Below are 21,252 nucleotides of genomic sequence, written 5' to 3' on the forward strand. Positions count from 1 at the left end.
CAATAAGTATTCTAATACTTTTAAAGAAAAAGTTAAAGTAAAAAGTGAGTTCCTGCCTCCACAAACATTTGATGGAAGGTTTTTTTGTTTTGTTTTTCTGAATATTTTGTACTGCTTTAAAGTATGTATGCAAATTTGATCTAATGAGTTCAACAATAATTAAATAAGCTTGGTACTTTACAAAGGAATCTCCCAAATAAATTCCTTTGGTCTGATCACTATAATGATGACTCATGTGACTCATGCATTCCTAATTTAAAAGCTAACGATTAACTGAAAGGTTATATTGCCTATTTATAAAAGCAAACTCTGGAGACATAGGAATAACAGTGGGCCTCCTCGGCAGTAGCAAATCTCCCTGCTGCTCCTCCTCCGTTCGGATGAGGGGAGGATCACTCTCTGAAATCTGATACATGTGCTTCCTCGTGAGTTTATCCCGATTCCCGATCGCTCAGTCCATGTGAGAGAATCGGCTGGTTCAAATGGAGATATCTTGCGAGCCGTGCTTACTACTGGATTTCTAGAGGACAGACTGAAAGAATGATCTCATTTCACAGTGCCGATCACACACTGGTGCTTCACGTACTTTATTATTAATCTCCAGCTCTTGAGAAGGACTCTACCGGCTGGACCCAAAATTTAAAGCAATGGATCCAGTAACGAGGTGGACACCAAAACAGGTTGTTGACTGGATGAGAGGTGAGTTTAATAATATGTATGCTGGTGGTCGTTTAATTTTAAATGGTCTCTCTCTCTCTAGATAGCCAGTGTTAGAATCTAGGACGTGTGCTTTGTTTACCTGTAGTACTTTCGACGAAACCAAGATCAGTGTGTCAGCAATGTTCGAGCACCAACAAAACAAACTCCTATGTTTAAAGAAACTCATGGTTCTATCGCGTGGCAGAAAAAAACAAATACATTAATTGAAATAGCATCCCGCTGTACTGCGTGTTTTTGATTGTTATGCACGCATGTTATGCTGGAGTATTTTACTCCCACAGTTCTTATTGTTTTAGACAGATTTATCAAACCGTTCATTTTTTTTCCAGAAGATAATTATACCCTGCCATTTGTGTAAATGATTGACACATAAAAGCCTATTCTTCAGTGTTGAGAACTTGTTCATGTGTAGCTGTGAATTACAGACGAATTGGAATTGAAATTAATGCTTTGTCAAATTCAAATCTGATCAGTCATTTGTGAATTCGAGTCGAGTACCAGTTGTGTTATTTGTCCATGTGTAATCATGAAAGATTAATGTAATAATAATTGTGTGAAGTCATAATAATGTAAGATTCAAATGTGAATTGGACCACCTGTCCTTGCATGAATTGGAGTAAAAATCCACTTGTAAAGTTTATTGTCTGTTAGGGTCAATTTGGAATCTGTGTGGACAGTTGATGTGACGCATTCAAATATTTAATCTCAAATTAAATGGTAAATTATAATGTATATTTGTATTATAAATTCCCAGCTTTCTTAATGTCTCAATTAATCATGCAATTTTAAGAGACATATGCATAACTACTAATACTGTTACTTATGTTTTGGTGAATTGGTTGCAAACTTATTTGTATGCTAGCCTACATCCCAGTACATCACACTTACAGTATGCTTACATTAAACTGGTCATGCTGGGTTGAGGTGTGTTTTTTTTTTTTTTTTTTTTTTTTTTTTTTTTTTTCTTAAAATGTTTTGTTGTTTGTAGGCTACTAATCAAATTAGTACTTGCCACTTATACGGCTCAGTAAAAAATAATATATATATATGTGTGTGTGTGTGTGTGTGTGTGTGTGTGTGTGTGTTGCCTCTCAAAGTACTTAAAAACAATCATACTGGAGCATTACTTTATCATTAATGTTACTGTCCTAATTAATGACTTAATTTGAGGGACACAAGTTAATTTGTCCTTTATCTGACAGTACTGACTCAGCATCCTGGAGTTGTAACTTGCTAAAGGCACAATGGTGACAGTTAAAGGATCAACCGTTGCAGGGTTTGAACCAACAACAATTAGTTACCAGGTGTGTTTAACTGCTATGCCACATGACTCTGAAATAAATGTAAATAGACTTTGAGCACATACAATGATATAGTGTAAACGGTACTACTACATTGCAAACAGAAAAAAAAAAGAACAAGAGCATCAGTTCTCTGTTGAATAAAATGCCTAAGGCTTTAAAGGTTTGTAGTGGTTCATGTGGGGGCTCTTGTTTCTCAGCGCTGCTTCATTTATAAATTATTAGATTTCTTTGTGATCACGAGAGTCAGTTGCATTAAATAAATAAAAAATTCAGGGAAAAGTAGCCTACCTTCTCACACATTCTTGCAAACAAACATGCATGAACAGACAGTAAAAGTTTACTGGCAAGTCTTTAAAACTTGTTTGGAGTACATGGAATGCTATGCAAAAACTGCAGTGAATAATTTCACACTTACAAAACTGAGTTTCATTCCTCCCCTTCTACTCCCACACTTGTTGAGGGACAGCTGGGTGCTTTACATTCTTTTTCAAAACTTCAGAAGCATCCAAATGATGAATGAGTTACAAAACCTAAATAAAGTAAAAGTTCTCGATGAGCTGAATTCGAAAACCTGATCCATTTTCTTTATTTGTGAATATTTTTTGCAATCCAGTTTAGCTAATTCATTGCAATGATTCTACTGAAAGCAATTAATCTACAAATTGGGCTTCACCGCTTTTCTTGCAATTATTTTTATAAATGCACAAGGAGAGCTATAAAGTATAATGTTTTACTTATAATATTTAAAGCGTTGAGTCATATTGACTTGATTTATGGTGTTCTTGCATCATTTTTGAAGATTGAAAGGTCCAAACCGCATTCATTTAATTGCATGAAAAAACATCCATCAGAAATTCTGTTTTGAAATTTTCGGTTTTGACATGACATGGGTGTGTAAATGAGAACAGACTTCTAATTTTTTAGGAACTAGTCCTAACTAGTCATTCAAGGTCTACACTGATTTTGACCAGTTATCCAAGATGCTGATTATTGTATTGTATTGTCCCTAACTAGGGCTGTATATTGGCAACAAAGTCACAATACGATATGTAACCCAATACAGAGGCCACGATATGATGGATATCAAGAAATTTCACCTTTTTGATTATAACAGCTGTTATTAAACACTGCACAGGGCCATTGCAAACTATAGGAAGAGCAGGCAGTTCCCCTCCTCATTATGAAGAGCACTGTAACAATATAGTTGATGGCGTATAGGTTTCATATTAACATTGGGCAATCCCCACCAGATAATTAATAATAATAATAAAATTTAGATACATAAGCTTTCTTCACTGTAGCTCACGCACACACATTCAGTCACTCACACAGATCGTGCTGCACACACAGAAACATTCAGCAACACAGAAACTTCTCAACGCGGCCATGCAATTTGTATCACTAAAATAGCTTCACAACTGAACTCAAGGAGTTGATGCTGAAATGATACACTGCAATGATGCTAAACGCTAAACGTAGAAAATCTTTTTCTATTTTGTTTTGTTTTTCTGTTGTAGCAGAAATGCAATCATGTGACTGCATAAACTTCTAAAAGTTTCTGAACCATATGTTTGTATTGTGTGTTGTTGTTTGTATGGATATCATTACTAAAGGGGAACTTCTGACAATGATCTCATTGTCAAAAAAGCCTCTGTGTGGTAAAATGTTTGTGGATTTCCACCAAGGCATGACATCTAATAGATGTGTCAGTCATATTCTTTTAACAGTTAAGATACTTCAACCTGGTCATGGTTGAATTTTTTAAATATTTTCTTTGCTGTAAGTATGATTACTTTTTCACAGACTACACAGTTATCATGCTAACCATGCAACAGCACATACAGTGACTATTTCAAATATTGCCAGGTCTGTAAGCTTGAACGACAACAATAGGCCAATATTAGCTGAAGAAAATGTTGTTCCAGGGCTACCTGTGATGAGGAGCCACTGAACCAACAAGTGTACCTTTTCCATAGGTTCTGTTAATTATATTGATGTTTTAATTCAATGGTTTCCATCCATGTAACCACAACACCATATGTCAACCCTTAGATCTTGTTATCGCCATATGGCATCTTCATGAGATTCTCATAAATATTTAATGGAGACTCTCTGTTGAAGTTTAAATGGAAAAGGTGCCTGGTATTTCCTGTTCTCTTCTTTAATTTTATGGGACTGCATTTTTGTAGCGTGCAGTATAGAAGTGTTTTGTTTTTCTTAAAGACAACGCAGAGTTGCAGACACAAATAATACAATACAAAATTGTATGGCATTAATCTTTTCTGAGACATTTCAGTGCACTCTACATTTCCACAAGAGACCTTTGATCCCACTTTGACAATCCGTTGATATTTGCATGAATCCATGCTCCGTTTATAACAACTGAGGTGACAAGGCGTGATCCTGCTGGCTTTTGCATTCAGAACTGAGCAACCCAATGTAAATCTCCCAGATCACAGTAGCTTAGTAGAGCCAGAATAAGAGCAGTGATCTCTACAAACACATAGCTTAACTCAACGTGGGAAATGCAACCTCAGGTAGCACATCACACACAGTTCACTGCCCCTCCATAAGTGCTTAGCCAGGCAGAAAGTTGGACGGGACACTGTGGGCTCGTTGCTGCAAAAGGCCTAATCCTCAGGAACAAAGGGAATGCCTATTAAAAACACACACAAGTTCGTCAATGAAAGGCATAGAAATAAGCTCTAGGCAAAGTTAGATTTTGATGATCTTATGTTCTTGTTTAGGGAATCTCTTTATTTTGTGGAAACCAGGTGTTCATGAACATGTGTCATCAATTATTCATCCTCATGTAATTTCAAATCCTAAAGACTTTTGTTCATCTTTGAAACACAAATTAAGATATTTTAAGGAAACCTGAGAGATTGCAGTCCTTCCATTGGAAGTCCATTCTACCAAAGCTTTGGGTTTCACTTTATTTTGCTAGTCCCTTTAACACATTCTATTGACAATAAGTAACGTTGCACCTGCATGTCTACTAACTCTCATTAGAGTATTAGTAGAGTATTAGAAGACTGGTAGGGTTAGGGTTAGAATAAGTTGACATGTACTTGCAAAGTTACTTATAGTCAGTAGAAAGTCTGTTGGAGGAGCATCACAATAAAGAGTTAGCAGATATTAAGCAGACAATGTACTAATACTGTAATGAGAGTTAGTAGGCATGTAGTTGCAAAGTTACTTATAGGCCCCGTTCACACTGCAGGCAAAAGTGGCCCAAATCTGATTTTTTTGGGGTCAAGTGACCAGGTCAGACTTCTTCATAGGTAGTGTGAACACTCAAATCTAGCCCAGATCTGATTCTTTCAAATCAGATTTAGACCACATACATATGTGGTACTGAATCAGAACCATATCTGATTTTTTTCAATGCGACCGCAGTGTGAACAACCAAGGCGGATTTGATGCGACTTTTACGTCAATCTACGTCGACATTTGTCACAATTATGCGCCGGCGAAGCCTTAGACACAACAGACACAGACAGCCTGACATTAAAAACTTGACTAGATAATATGGAGAACAGCGATGGAGCGAGTCAATGGAGGGAGAGTGAGGTGTTAGACCTAATTAGTATATGGGGAGATACTTCAATTCAAGCTAAACTAGAAGGATCCTACCGTAACAGCCATAAACCCGCAAAAGGCAAAAATTGCCAATTTTGCTCTCTTTCTCTTTCTTCTCCTCCTCAGCACCTGCTCATTAATGTTACGGCTTCCATTACACAAACATTTTGAAATAAATGCGAATATGCTTACTTCCTCCATAATCTCCCGAACTTTAGTGCAACCGCGTGCTGCGTCTGACGTCATTGTTATTGTTCTTTTGCGCATGCGTGTTAGTTTGAAACCTCAAACAGTTCACACTGCAATCAGATATAGGTCACATTGTAAAAGGTAATGTGAACAGCCAATCAAAAAATCGGATCTGAGCAAAAAATCAGAATTGAGCATCAAGACTTGCGGTGTGAACGCATTCATAGTCAACAGAATGTTCAAAAGGGACCATCAAAATAAAGTGTTACCAAACTTGAGTCCATATGAATCTAGCAGTTTAATCCAAGACACTGTCATTTTATATGATAACCTTTCATTTAGGATTTCATATAAACATTGATAAATGCACACTATTAATATGCTAAGAGAAGATTGGCTTGTGAGAACAAACCTTGGACCAATCAAGCACGTTTGAGCTTCCACAAGAACTAATGTGGCTTGTTCTTGCATTTCTATAGTTAGAATGGTTGCCTCCAAAGGGTTGCACAGTGTCAGTTCTCCTTGAAGAGGAGTTTGCATGTGCACAGCTATAGAACAATAGCAGTGAAAACAACAGTTAAGAAAGCATCTGATCATAGCGATGTGGATATGTTTGTACAAGCTCTGCAATTCGACACTCCAGTCAGTCACGTTAAATTAAATAGCACTTTATACAATAGATTGCTTTAAACCATCATCAATTTACAGTATTAAACATGCAATATCAGTGTCAGTGTTTCATTCATTTCGAATTACTTTAATTACTACTATTATTGCTACTGCTGCTATATAACGTCTGACCTCGACAGACTGAACAGAAGAAAAGAACCTGGAAAGATTTCCACATCAAAGAAGGCGGAGCCTTAGAGCCACACCTACATATTACGTAATCACTACGGACCAATGGTAGTTCAAAGGTGATTACCAGCTGGAGTAAACTTTTCCGGAAAGTTTTCTTTGCTGTTTCAAACTCCCAGAACAAACTCAAAACGAACTTCGTTTCATCCTGATTTTTTTTCGAAAGGACGTGTCACTAGTTTCCTCAGAAAGTCACACAATTTGTGGTATCATTCATGTCTGTAGCACAAATGGCATGAGCAATAGAAATATTATGCAAAAGTGTATGTTCATAAATATTAAATTAGTAGATTATAACAATTATATTAGTATAATTATACTAATATAACAATTATACTAATCTAAATATACAAATTATTTTATTTTTTTTACTTCAGTTCAGATTTACAGTGCTTATGTTCCTCTGGTGTGTTTCCACTGCTCGCAATAACACAAAAGAATTGGGCCTCCTATTGCACGGTGTAAAGGTCACATTATAATACCCCTCATCCAGCACCTACAATTGGGTAAACAGAGGAAGGGTGTTACTGCATGCACAGACAAAGAGCCTGAACTATATCAGGGCATCATGGGAAATCCTGCTCTCGCCTTCTCTAAAAAACATACCTTTATTTATAGGGTCTTTGTTCATTGCACACTTGCATATAATCATTCTAATGCCAGGATCATGACATGGTTAGAATTGATTTGCTTTTTATTTAAACAGCTTTTATTAAGGAACAATCAACATGCATATTGCAGAAAGACCAGTCCAACATGTCATATTCACAATAAATGCATGTACATGCTTGACATCAGTCTCCTGTGCGTCAGTCAGAGGGATTTGTGTTTGTGTGAGATCTGAGAGTAACAGCATCACAGGGTTTAGTCATTGACTGGGAACAGGTTGGTGCATGTGACTCATCTACATCAGTAACTTTCACATGCTTTCAAAGACATCAGCCATAATATCATTTGTCCCTTCTCTCAGTATTCATTCAGGATCTATTCAGACTTCCATACCGTATTGATTTACTGTATTTTCATACTTAAGTACAAGGAATTAACTTCACAACTTCAGTGAATTTGAATATGTCCCCAGAGTGCTTTATTTATGCACTACAATTGATTAGTAAATGAAGACATCTTTCCTTTGTTACATTGTTGTGTCTAAAGACATTTTTGTATCATTTTTTTCATGGGAGAGAGCTAAAATAACAGACATACATCAGATCAAAGCACCTAAAGAGGACCATATGCTTTTTTACATTTTCAACATTCTGTGTGTAATGTTTGCGTCTGAGCATGGCCTGCAAAGTTACAAAGCCCAAAGTCCCTCCAAATGGAGTTTTTCTCTATATCAGTGTGTCTGTTTCTGAACTAGGGCTGGGCGATACAGTGGGTACGGAAAGTATTCAGACCCCCTTAAATGTTTTCACTCTTTGTTATATTGCAGCCATTTGCTAAAATCATTTAAGTCCATTTTTCCCCTCATTATTGTATACACAGCACCCCATATTGACAGAAAAACACAGAATTGTTGACATTTTTGCACATTTATTAAAAAAGAAAAACTGAAATATCACATGGTCCTAAGTATTCAGACCCTTTGCTCAGTATTTAGTAGAAGCACCCTTTTGATCTAATACAGCCATGAGTCTTTTTGGGAAAGATGCAACAAGTTTTTCACACCTGGATTTGGGTATCCTCTGCCATTCCTCCTTGCAGATCCTCTCCAGTTCTGTCAGGTTGGATGGTAAACGTAGGTGGACAGCCATTTTCAGGTCTCTCCAGAGACACACATGCGCACTCTTCAAAAACGACGCTTTAAATCTCTTGACAAGCTAAAAGACGTAAATTACATTTGTATGTATTCTAAATAAGAGATATAGATTGTACTGAATGTCATCTTGCTTATTTTGCTCAAGATAAGGATTCATTGAGTCCACATTTCATGCAAACAAGAAACTCTGCTTCTAACCACAGCTCGAGGGCTGTCGTTCCAGCCACACAACTTTGCGATGTTGTTTGCGGATGTTCTTTGAAACTCTGGTTTCGGAAAACACTGAGTCGTTGAACTATGATGATAAAGACGGAACTTGCGAACAGTTGGTTAACGATGCTTTTGAGAAAACGCACACCAGAGCGTTACTGACAGACTGGGAAGACAGGTGCTACAACACTGTAAAATATGTGATTTTCTTTTTTCTTTTTTTTACATTCAAGCATGAAAATAGTGGTGTCAAATCGATTAATAGCATCTAACATAAAAGTTTGCTTACATAATATATGTGTGTGTATATATATTATTACACACATAAATATATATATATATATATATATACACTGTATATAGTATACTGTATGTCTGTGTTTGTTATACAAAATAATAATAATAATAAATGTAAGAATATATATACACGCATATATTATGTAAACACAAACTTTTATGTTAGATGTGATTAATCATTTTGACAGCACTGCATTACAAATAATTCTAGTAGAGCCCAAAAACAAAATCAAGACTCTGTGAAAGTCCAGAATATTGCCTCTTTAATTAGCACACTCACATACATATTAATATAATATGATAATATAATATAGATTTTATTTTGGTCATATTGCCCACCCCTAGTGACCTTTTTATAAATCAGTGTGATGTGTCTAAGAAGAATGAAAATGCTGCTGGCAAAACTGTAGAGATGTAGCGTGAGAAAACTGTAATGATCCATCTACATTCAAACCATTTAACAAAAAAAAAAAGTTACACAAATATTTGCAAGGGGAATATGAAAATCTTAAGTGCTTGAAATATGCTGAAAATGGAAACCGGCAATCTGGGAAGGTTAATAAGTCTGTATTTTGTTAAAGCACTTGATGAATTCTCCTTTATTTTGTTAGCTACACATTTCCTGTGGATCGAATTTGCAGAAGGTCAACAAATGGACGTGTGGTCACATGCACATTCAGTTATGACGTGTCCCATCCTGGTATCTTGTGCAGATAGTCCCAAGCATAGGTGACAGGCTTTACTTTTTAGCTGGTTATGACATGAGCTGAGAGATTGAATATAACTTTACTTTGACAGGGATGATAACCAGTCTCATGCAAACATGTTTTAATGTGGTATACTTCCTGTCTTCCTGTCCTAAATTATTGTTGTTGTTGTTGTTTTTTTGCAGTACTCAACAATACGAAACCCTTTTTTCAAACCCATATTATATTAAAAGTACTTTAATACTGTGGAGTGGAGTCACCAAATAGGCTAGTAGGCTACAGCTGTTGTTTTGGGCTTGTAGTAGTAACACTAATTTTTGAGTCATGTACAGTAACTGTTACGACACGCTAATTAATTTTGTTTTGCTAAATACAACTAAACAGAAGAGCAGAGCATCCTACAGGAAGTCTCTCGCCATAATGTCGTCGCCCATGGATTAGCACAAAGAAATTTAAGTATTCCTTTAAGATTCATTACTGCGTCTTGGCCCCTTTCAGCAGGAAGATCTACAACACATTCCTCTCTCCTCAGAGGAGAGGTTTAGGTTGTCTTCTGTCTCTGATTACAGCCTATATTGGATCTGTTTGCAACAAGCAAGTTGAAATATGATGCAGGAATTTCATAATTACGATCTTTTCCATTGGTCCAGTGCATGTTTTATGCTAAAATAAGGGTGTGATAAAGTAGTTGTTAAGATATGGGAAGGTTTGTCCCAGTAATTATGGTTTGGCAGAAGATGATGTGGCAGAGTTTGGTAAGGGTAGATCCAGTCACAGATGCCTTTTTGTTTTCAAAGCTGCTTCTGATTACAGGTCTCTCAGACTGACTTTCATCCCCTAGTGTCTGCACTGTTCAGCCACAACAATTACTGTATAAGGAGTTAATGAGGAGATTTTGGCAAGTGTGAGATCCCTGAGCGGCTCTTACAGGCCTGTCTATGAATGGCTGGCAGGCAGAAACCTAGTTTCTGTGTGCAGACAAGTGGAATGTGTGAAACCACCTGCATTGTATTATTATGTTAATTCATAGAATAATTTTTAAAGAAGTGATGAATTGAAATCAGGAAATACTGTTCTCAAAATGTATAGACATACAGCCAAATGCAAAGCCTTTCAAAGTATACTCCATTTGAACGCATGCACAATGGACGTTGTGACCGTGACGTCACCCGTAGGTTTCTGAAGAGCATTTTTGAAGCCCAAAGTGGGCGGAGTCGGTCGTCGCCATCTTGGCAGCACGTCACCGAGCGCCACTCCCGGATAACTGAAAATGGGCAAAGAGGCGGGATTAGCTGAGGTGACGTGACGCTAACAGACAGCGGACAAACGACTAGTAGTGACAGCAGCGGCAATCCACCTGTCACTCAAGTGGCCACGCCCTTAATTATGCAGAACTTTAAGGCTTAATATAATTTAGACGGATGAGTTATAAAATAATTCACCCCCCTCACCGGCAAGATTAGCTATATAGATCAAAACAACTTTTTGTACCAGGCTGTAAATATTTTATTTCTGCTGTAAAGTTGGGCATTTTAACATGGGGAGTTTATGGGATTGACTCTCATTTGGAGCCTGTCTCTAGCGGCCAGTCGATGAATTGCAGTTTAAGTCACTTCCGTGTTGGATTCAAGAGAGCGACCGGAAGCTTGCCGTTTGGTAGTGATCGACATTAATCTTGCACGAAGAAGAAAGCGACACAGTAAACAACAATGGAGGACATACAGCAGATCTTGTTCTTGCTTCTCGGCATGTGGCTGTTTGTCACAAGAAGACGACAAGCTTTGTTTGAGCAAAGGCTGTATAGGCTGCAAAGAAAAAAACGTGCAAGTGGCGATTCTCTGTCAACCAATCAGCGTTCTGCAGTGAGTCTAGCTCCAGCCTTTAGGTACCGGACGACTGTGCTAGGTACCCCAACGGAAGGGTCCCAAAAAAGTGGTACGGTGTGGTTTGGGATTTTGGTAACATTCACAACTTATGACAATCGAAACGGAAATAATTGCGTACCATACTGTACAGTACTGTAAACACTTGGTAGAAACAAGCCATTAAAGTTGCGAGAATTTCTTTACCCATAACACAATTTTTTGGCACCTGGGGATCTGGTTGTTGCTTCCAGAGTAGATTGTTGTTGTTCCATTTCATCAGTTTTTTTAGACTTTGAAACAACAGGATGGACAGGCTTGCACCCTTGTGGGAAAATTCAAGGCACGTGGACGAATTGAGTGTATTGGATGTGCATACTATGCTGATGAGAAAATTTATAACAGGCACTGTACAAAGAGTGTTTCAGATTAATCGCTTTCCAGTGAGGATCTATTTCCAAGCCAGGCACATTGAAAAAAAAAATTCTGTGGCAACAATTATACAAAATAATATTCGCTGCTTGCACATTCTGCAACACATTCAAAGTGAAATGAATCTGATGAACATGAATCTGGCAATGTTTTTTACATTGCTTGTTGTCAGTATCATACCAGTTCGGAAATAAAATGTCCGGTGAGTGGCGCTGAAAGGTTCATGATCTATCGCATTTGAAAATAATGTACCACCTACACTAAACCCTCCCCTAAACCTAGTGTAAACAAAAGCAAACATGAGATAAAAAGCATTTGCTGAAGCAACCATGCCATTTTAGGTCGCTTCTGTAAGTCTTTGATCTCTTTTATTGTGACTCATGTTTCACGAAACTCGTATCCAAGCGCTCTGCATCACAAGTGCAATTCTGCATCAGGTAAGTTACGGAGCAAGTTCACTACATAAATATGGTGCTGATTATGTGATGCAAATGTCAAAATGTATTCGTTTTCAAGTCTATAGAATGGTCGAAGTGTTTTGAGGTCATAACATAATATTAAGCAAGGAACTGCATGAAAATATGTATTTATTGATACTTTCATAATACATATGTGGATTCTTAAACTCACTGACCCACAACTAGCCCTCCTCCTTGTCAGATAATCCTGAGAGAGGTGATGTTTGTAACCCTCAGAAAACCTGTCTGTTTGTCCTTAAGGTCTTTTTTGTCCACCCTGTCTTTTCATCTAAAATGACAAACATGAGCGCAAAAGCCCCAGAGCATCTTCTTTATGCCTGGCTGTCATTCTAAAAGCTTTTTGTCTCTTTATCTCTTTTATCTCTCATTTCAAGAATGAGGGGTTTAAAAAACCTATCCAATTGCCTTTCTTTCTGTTGGGATTTGGATTTTGGGGAATTTGCAAATCAGATTAACAGTATTGATTGTTATATGAGCTGCTGTATTCCAATCAATACAAGTGACTATTTGTTAGATCAAATCTCCATGGCAGGAATATTGGATCCAGTCTCTTTACCAAATCCCGTCAGAAGATATCCATTTTTCTAATATTAGCAAATAGTAAATAGGACACCAAATCTTTTTTCAGTGTAAAAGTCTTCCATCATCCTGAGAGGTTGACAGAGGAAGCCATAGGAACAGCAGAAAGCAGGAGATGAAATGATGATTATAAAAAATTAGCAGGGTTTATTGAATAATCCTGTACTGAGAATTTCTAGGTCCTTCCATTTTTCAGGAGGTAACAAATCTTGACAAATAAAACCACACAGCACTTGCCTGTTTTATTTGATTTATTATTTTTTTTACACTAAGCATATCTCTGCTGTGCTCGGTTTACTCATGAATGTTGCGTCTAATGAGAGGTTTTGCACACAAAGGATTTTTTTTTCTAATTATTGCCTTCACAATAACACATGTCTATCGAGATAGCATCATTGTGGAATTCCCACAAAGGGTCAGCGCCCCAAAACAATGGGCATTCCTTCATTCCCCTCAGGTTTACTGGAAATCTCAATAGAACGAGAGAGAGTTCCAGTGGCAGTGGCTATTGTACATGCTGCGTATGAAAGCACAGAGTTTGTGAGGAGAGGGAGGTCACACTCCCACTGGGAGGCCCTTCATTCTGGATGGTGGAAGGGCTTTCTCTCTCATGTAATCAAACCCCTGAGAACCCCAGCCTGTGTGAGCGAGTCTTACACCATGAGACTCTCAGAGAAGGGTTGGCTCTGGGGGCACATCCCGTCAGAACAGATGTGCAGGTTTAAGTTTCAGAGCACAAGGTGTTGGGTTTATCAGTGATCACATCAAAGTCTCTTAGCAAGAACGAGATTGGCAAAAACATGACTTTAGACCGATCCAACTGTGTAATTATCCAATTTTGATCAGAAACATGATACTTTAACAAGACTCAGACAAAAGAAACAGTTGGGGGGAAAACATGGTGTAGTTGAGGTACGTGGTTTTTAGTAAAAGGCTAAGGCAAAAAAAACCACCCATGCCCTCATTTGCTCTGCAGTGTGATTCTCACCACGATTATGATTACAGAAATGTTTCAGTTTTTTTTTTTTTTTTTTAAAGTCATAACTTTTCTGGTTCTGGTGCACCGTGCGGGCCAAGCAATGGGAGCATATCCATTAATAGTAGAGCTCTGTGATTTCTGTGACACAGAAAACATGGATGGAAACACAGAATCCAGTCATAAAAAAATGGAATTGACTGTTTAATGCGGAATGTTGAATGATTAATAAATCAAAAGTAGTGCTGTACAATTAATATCGTCATTTAATCAATTCAAGATATGGACAGGCATCGGCAACCTATGGCTGGCGTGGAGGGGTAATCGCTGACACATGAACAAAAGCGAGAGAGGTGTATGTATTTCATTTAGGTAAAGAACCTCGCACCTGCCTACAGTTCTACATTTAGAGATAGTCATTCCTCAAAAGGGGCTTTCGCACTGGAGGAACCTTTTCATAGTTCTTAGAACTATTGGCGGCCGTACTCGGATTTTGGCGTTCTAGGTGTTTTCTGAGTTTGATCATATTGTTTATTTCTTTTAATATCAGTCTAATGCATTAAGCCATGTTAGCGTTTCAGTGCACGCGGGTTTCATGACATCATCGCGTACAATAGAAGTCAAATTTCATTGGCTAGGCGCCAACCAATAAAACGGCTCCTTTGAACCCCCGCTCCCGCCCCCCTTTCTCTCTCGCCTCCACTGAGTTGCAAGTGCACAAGTTAGTTTTGCACCTAATATATCGCGAAAAGAGTAGCAAAAGTCAAGGCGCGAAATTTGAAATTGCAGTGACAGATTTGAGAAGTTGCAAGTGCCTAATTGAGGTTGTACTGCAAATTTCAACATTCAACTTCAGATTTTTTATTTTACAGGTTTTCACATTGGAGCTGTGAATGTAAATGTTCACGTACAAGTATGAATATTTATTGTACAAGTTCTCAAATTCACATCTACGTGCTCTCAAATTTTGCTACTCTTTTACCTTCATACCAAACCAGCAGTATATCCATGACGTTAGTGAACGCACGCAAAACACCAGCAACCTCCATTTTTAAAAAGCTGTGTAAACACACAGATTATAGCCTATATATTTACTCCACAAACTAACTCTACGAACATGGAAAACAGTGATGGATGGATTTTTCTTAACCTTTACGCTGTGGAGAAAATCCAACGCAACTTTGAGGGGACCAAGTCAAACATAATGATGCATTTCTGCTCAGCTAGCAACACTGGACATCAACCACACGGCATACGCTAATACCTTTTCATATACTGTCTACTTTCCATGTATAACAGTTCTATCTAATAACATGTTAGACAGATCGTAAACGAATGAAATCGGAGAATGTGAGCACGGTGTGCTCAGGCTCTGGTTTTCTCAGTGCCATCAAAATAAAAGTCACAACAACAAGTGTGTCTTACGTCACTTCAGAGTTCCTACTGGCGGTGCAGACAATTTTTCCTATGGGAACCATTAGTTCTTAGAACCAAGTTCCTAGAACTACCCAATGCGAAAGCCCCTATAGTAACACAGCTTGTTTTATTCACTAGCTAGGACCTATACGTACTCTTAACATGAGAATAAACTGCACAAGTCAATGAAAGCACACAGCTCTGAATAACCATTAGCGCTACCACTGCATCAAGCAAGTCTGTTTGGCTAACAGCATACAGTTTGTTCTGCTGTATTTGCTGCACTTAGCCTTGGGAAAAAAAAGTAAATGTTTTAAATTCTGGTAACACTTTAGTTTAGGGTCCAATTCTCACTATCAACTAGTTGCTTTTTAGCATTAATATGGATATTGGCTGTTTAATAGTACTTATAAAGCACATATTAATTCCTTATTCTGCATGACCATATTTAACATCCCTTAACCCTACCCAATACCTACTTAACAATTACCTTACTAACTATTAATAAACTGTAATTAGGAGTTTATTAAGGCAAAAGTCGTAGTTAATAGTTAATTATGTGTGACCTACATTCTTCAAAGATATTCAACTTAGTGTATATGCCTGGTTTCACAGACAAGACTTAAACCTAGTCCGAGACTAAAATACATGTTATCTCAAAATATGTCACTGCCATTGTTTTGTCTCAAGATGCTCACCAGTAAGGTTTTTTTTTTTCTTAGGCATGTTTCTAAAGGCTATCAATGGCTAATTTAACTAAGGCCTAATCCTGGCTTAATATAAGCCCTGTCTGTGAAACCAGGCCCTAGAGTCCTATCAAACATTCCACACACATTACAATGACGGTGATGTGCAAACTCCGTTCATGCGTCACTTTGTGCGTTTTCTGATCAGATAGCGTTCAGATCGTAAAAACATCAGGTGCTTTCACATTCCAGACAAAACTGGAAAAAATGTAAATGCACTGGGTTGTTGAAGGCACATAGGCTATGTAAATCTTACTCCTCTCAAAATGGTAAAAAAAAACAAAAAAAACCACTGCAACACTCATCACCACAGATCAACACGTAATTTGCCGCAAAAAAAATTTTGTGTCGCATCCTGAAGCTCAACACACAGTCGTCTTCATTCAGAATAGTGGGACATTTAATTTGCATATAGCGCAGGAATTGAAGAACAGATATTCATTTTGCATTGACACATTTGTGTGGCCAAGTGTAAATAGAACCGTTTTAACAGATAGCTATCAGATCAGTAAAAACACATTAATAAATAATTTCCCATTGGAAATTTGTATTATATTATATTATATAATATGTATTATAAACCTGAAGGCAAACCAACAAAAGGATTTTGACCAATTTAAAACAAATTGGCACAGTGGTTAACTCAGAAACTTTAAAGTCTTCAAACTTCATGACAAAAAGGTTGACAAATAATACTGCCATTTAAACACTGAGTCTGCATGTTTTGTGTGTCTGTGAATGAGCAGCATAGGTTTGTCTGCCTCACACGCTCACTGCGTTTTTCAGCTTCTTCCATCTAACTACATGAGGTCACAGACACATAAACATTCTCATTATACATTTTTTATTAAATCATAAATCACAGAATCAACACTATTGCACATTGCATGTGCCCATCACTATAGGAATTCATACATGGTTTAGATAGGTTAGATGTTGATTTTTCTTTTTGATGTTATGGTTCTTTTAAAATCATTTGACAAAAAGTAATAAAGACAGAAATCAAACAGACACACAGAACATGCAGACTTCAAAATGAAACAGCAGTATTTTTGCACTTCACAGACACTATTCCATATTGCCTATGCTACTTTTGATTTATTCATTCAAAATTAAAAAGTAAACTCCACTTTTATGACTCTACGATTCTGAATCAATAATGAACTTTTACGTAGAGGCAAAATGAAGCAAAACTAACCCCTTTAAAATATATTGATTATAGAACAAGAAGAACAACCTCCCAGCTCTAGGATTTGTCATTGCTGCGCTCAGGTTTAACTATTGAAATAGCAGTATTGAGTTACATGCATTTTAGGATGGATCATCAGTTATGTTAGTAACAGCTTTTATAACGACGTGACTTCATTCTTTGAGGAAATTCCACACTCTCTTTGTTCACCTGACGCTCTATTTTGTATTTTATTTTCTCGTAATGAAATTCTTTTGAGGTCTATGGGTGTATATAAATGTACAATGTACACTCTGGTATTATAGGTCTGCATTGTAGAGATCATACCATATTTTTACCACTCTTAAGTGAATGTAATCAGGTAGAAACTGAATGTGTAGAAATCTGTACATATCACACATTCCTTACAGTGTAATGCAGCCTATAGACCTGCTATTGTATGTAATGTAGTTAGACAAGTACAAGAACCAATTCTTAATTTGTAATTTAGCTTTTTTGTTCTTTATTACTGTTGAAAAACGTGCCTAGATGTGTTAGCTTAATTGACTGTACCATTTTTTTTTATTTCATTTGTTAATATTTACCTTTTTTATTTTAAAATGTTTGCTATGAAATTTCATTGGTATTGGCATCATCAGTCCTGGAACGCTGACAGTTCATTTCTGTTGTCAGTGTTAACTCTTATGACAAAGGAGTGTGCTTAATTGTATTGAATATCCACTTGTATTGTGCTTCCAGTCTTAAAAGTATATTTAAAAAAACTGCCCTTACAGATAATATTACTGAAATACTTAAGAGTACAATTTCATGACTGTGTTTCTTAACATCTTCCATTACGCAGCACTCTGTATGTTGTTAGGATGACAAAAAGGTTTGAAAGTTACATTAACAGCGCTCGTCAATGTCAAAATGATTGAGATGGCCAATCAAATGTTGTCAAAGTAGGCAAGGTTTACTGTTCACAGAAGCAGAGTGTGAATTCCAGCATGAAGCGTCAGTTTAATGTTGAAAGAGTGAGGTAAGAAATAGAGAAACATTTAAAACATGTCAACTGTTTATATTACAGCATTAACATTTTGTTAATGCTACTTACATTTTTATGTTTGTTCACAGTGCATTAACTTTTGATCTTACAAATGTATTAGCACGTTAAGATTAACATTAACTAATATTAATAAATACTGTAGAAGTATTGTTCATTGTTAGATCATGTTAACTTCTGAAAAGTTGTAACACTTGTAAAGTGATACCAAATACAGTTTAAAGTAAATTTTATATGAAGTGCAACTTTATTATTACAAAAGTATATTTTAATTGATCATAAATGCTTCTCATTCAGCAGCATGTTTTAACCATATTTCAAAGACAGTATAAGTAATTATGAAATGGCATGTAAATGTACTGAAGTCCTACTTAATTGTGTCAAAAAATGCTCTAAAGTCCAACTATTTACATATACATACATACATACATACATACATACATATATATATATAAGTCATAAGTCGCACGGGTATATTTGTGGCAATAGCCAACAATACATTGTATGGTTTAAAATTATACATTTTTCTTTTATGCCAAAAATCATTAAGATATTAAGTAAAGATCATGTTCCATGAAGATATTTGTACATTTCCTACCGTAAATATATAAAACATTTATTTTTTTGAGTGAATGCAGCACAATTGCGAACATAAATGGACAACTTTAGAGGCCATTTTCTCAATGTTTCGCTTTTTTTGCACTCTCAGATTCCAGATTTTCAATAGTTGTATCTCGGCCAAATATTGTCCTATCCTAACAAACCAAAGTGTCTGAAAACATTTACAAGTACATTCTTTTCAAAGTATATTATTTCCGCAATGAGTTCTCATTTTAGAAGTATAGGCCTACTTTTTTTTCTTTTTTTACAAGGGAACATTCACTGATATAGCAGAGCCTCAACTTTGTTTGAGATTTCCAGAGATAAATGAAGGTGGACTGTGTATTGAATATTAAGGTCAGTGATTTTGTCTGGGCTGTCAAGCCGTCGAGTCCGAGGGCATCGGGCCAGACCTTTGCAGCTGCTCTCTCTGTAGTGCCTTTGACTGGGTGAACAGTGAACACCCTTCCCCCTCTCGTCCCACAGGAACATCCTTCACCGTCCTTCACTGGTGCTGCAGCCCGGGTGACTGAGGGCTTTGTGTGTCCGTGGGGGGTGTTGGATGCTCTTGTCAACATGTCAAGAATCAGACATAAGCTCCTTTGCTAAGTCAGCAAATCCTACTTGTAACCGAATTTCATGTGATTCACATCTAAAGGAAACGGAAGCAGGAAATACACCAACATTTCCAAACAGATCTACGCGTAAAGAAACTGAACAAGGCATTACGAAGCCCTGAAGAATCCAACTAAACCAGTCTGCTGACATTAGTTTCCTTCGAGCTGTTAGTAGGCTTGCTGTAATTAGGTGACCATTTGCAAAAACAACTAACTGTCAATTGTTTAACCAGCTTGACACACATACACACATGTATAAACTCTAGCAGGTGGAAACAACGTGATGTTTATAGTCTGAAAGCTCTATACACACCTGTTGCAGCGTCAATGAAGGAAGCATGTTTCTAGAGAAAACCTTATGTTTCTAGATACCTTATGTAGCTATCTATCTTACTTTAGAAGTCTCTTGTACTCACCAAGGCTGCATTTATATGATCGACAATACAGTAAAAATTTCAAACAAACAAATGACTTCATAATTATATGAAAACACTACTGTATACATACCATTTCACTGTCTGTTTTAAATCTGTATTTGAATTGTCCCGCTCTGAGCAGCTCAAAACAAACGAGGCGTCAGTGATAGTTTTTATTTCGCCTTAAGAAGCTGTTCTCGTACTGTGTGATGACAGCACAACCCTTCTCAGCCGCTCCAGCAACAGACGCAACCCGGAAAAACTATCTGTATGGATTTTTGCCGATAACCCCATTGTTCCAGCAATCGGTTATCAGTGCCTATTAATCGGCAAAACCGGTCAGTTGGTTGACCTCTAATGATATGTTTGTAAAAAGCATTTAAACATTAAATATTTTTAACAATATGTTTCTACTGTCGCTTTTGATCGATTTAATGCCTCCTTTCTGAAAAATGTAAATATTTCTTTCAAAAAAACTTTCTTGACCCCAAATTAGTTTTTTCAACTCTGAAAAGGTTTAACAGTGCTTTAAAGGTTTACAGGTTTTATCACTGTTCCCCCATAACTTTTTTTAGCAGTCCTTACAGCCCATAACAGGACTTAAAGGCACAATATGTACGATTTTTGGATCAAAATATTCAAAAACCACTAGAACAATGTTATTGTTACGAAACTGCTCCGAGACACGAGGGTTAAGATCCAAACGCAGCTTTATTGTGGGTAATCCAGAGGCGTAATCCAGTGTACAGGCAAAAGGTCAAAACACAGGTAGGCAGTCCAAACAAACCAACAAAGAAACAAACAAAACAGGCAGGGACCAGAGGCAAAAGAGTAATCCAGGGAACAGGGCAAGAAATCCAAATAAACCAAAAGACAAGAAACCAGGGAAAATGCTCGGAATTGCAGTGTAACACTTAAACAAGACTTCGCGGTGAGTGAATGAATGAACATGGTATAAATAGACTGAGACTAACAGGATGATGAGACACAGGTGAATGCAATCAGTGAATGAGGTACAGGTGAATGTGATCAGTGATAAGTGATGATGAGTCTGGGCAGTGAGTTATTGGAAATGTAGTTTGTGAGTGATAATAGTCTTATGTGGAGTGCCCTCTGGTGGCTCTCAAGGGCACTCCAGCTGATGACCGTTACAGTTATATATTTTGTTGACTTGTGTACTTACATTATCCCAAATGTTTCTAAGAATGTTTAAATCCAGAGAAATAAGCAGTTTTAACCAGGACACGGACCGTGTCCGTGCGTCGCCTG

The 21,252-nt window shown here is 37.1% G+C and overlaps 1 protein-coding gene across 3 annotated transcripts in view; it reads left to right on the forward strand.

The window, feature by feature from the left end:
• Positions 1 to 394: 394 nt before the first annotated feature.
• Positions 395 to 21,252, forward strand: part of LOC311281152 (connector enhancer of kinase suppressor of ras 3-like) — an 86,523-nt gene continuing 65,665 nt past the window's right edge. For all 3 annotated transcript variants that reach the window (XM_084393885.1, XM_084393886.1, XM_084393887.1), the window contains exon 1: positions 395 to 699. In XM_084393885.1, coding sequence (XP_084250011.1) covers positions 648 to 699 — 52 coding nt within the window. In that variant the 5' untranslated portion in view covers positions 395 to 647. The remainder of the gene's footprint in view (positions 700 to 21,252) is intronic.

The sequence above is a fragment of the Rutilus rutilus genome, assembly GCF_951802725.1.
Source record: "Rutilus rutilus genome assembly, chromosome: 21".
In the NCBI taxonomy this organism is placed as follows: domain Eukaryota; kingdom Metazoa; phylum Chordata; class Actinopteri; order Cypriniformes; family Leuciscidae; genus Rutilus; species Rutilus rutilus.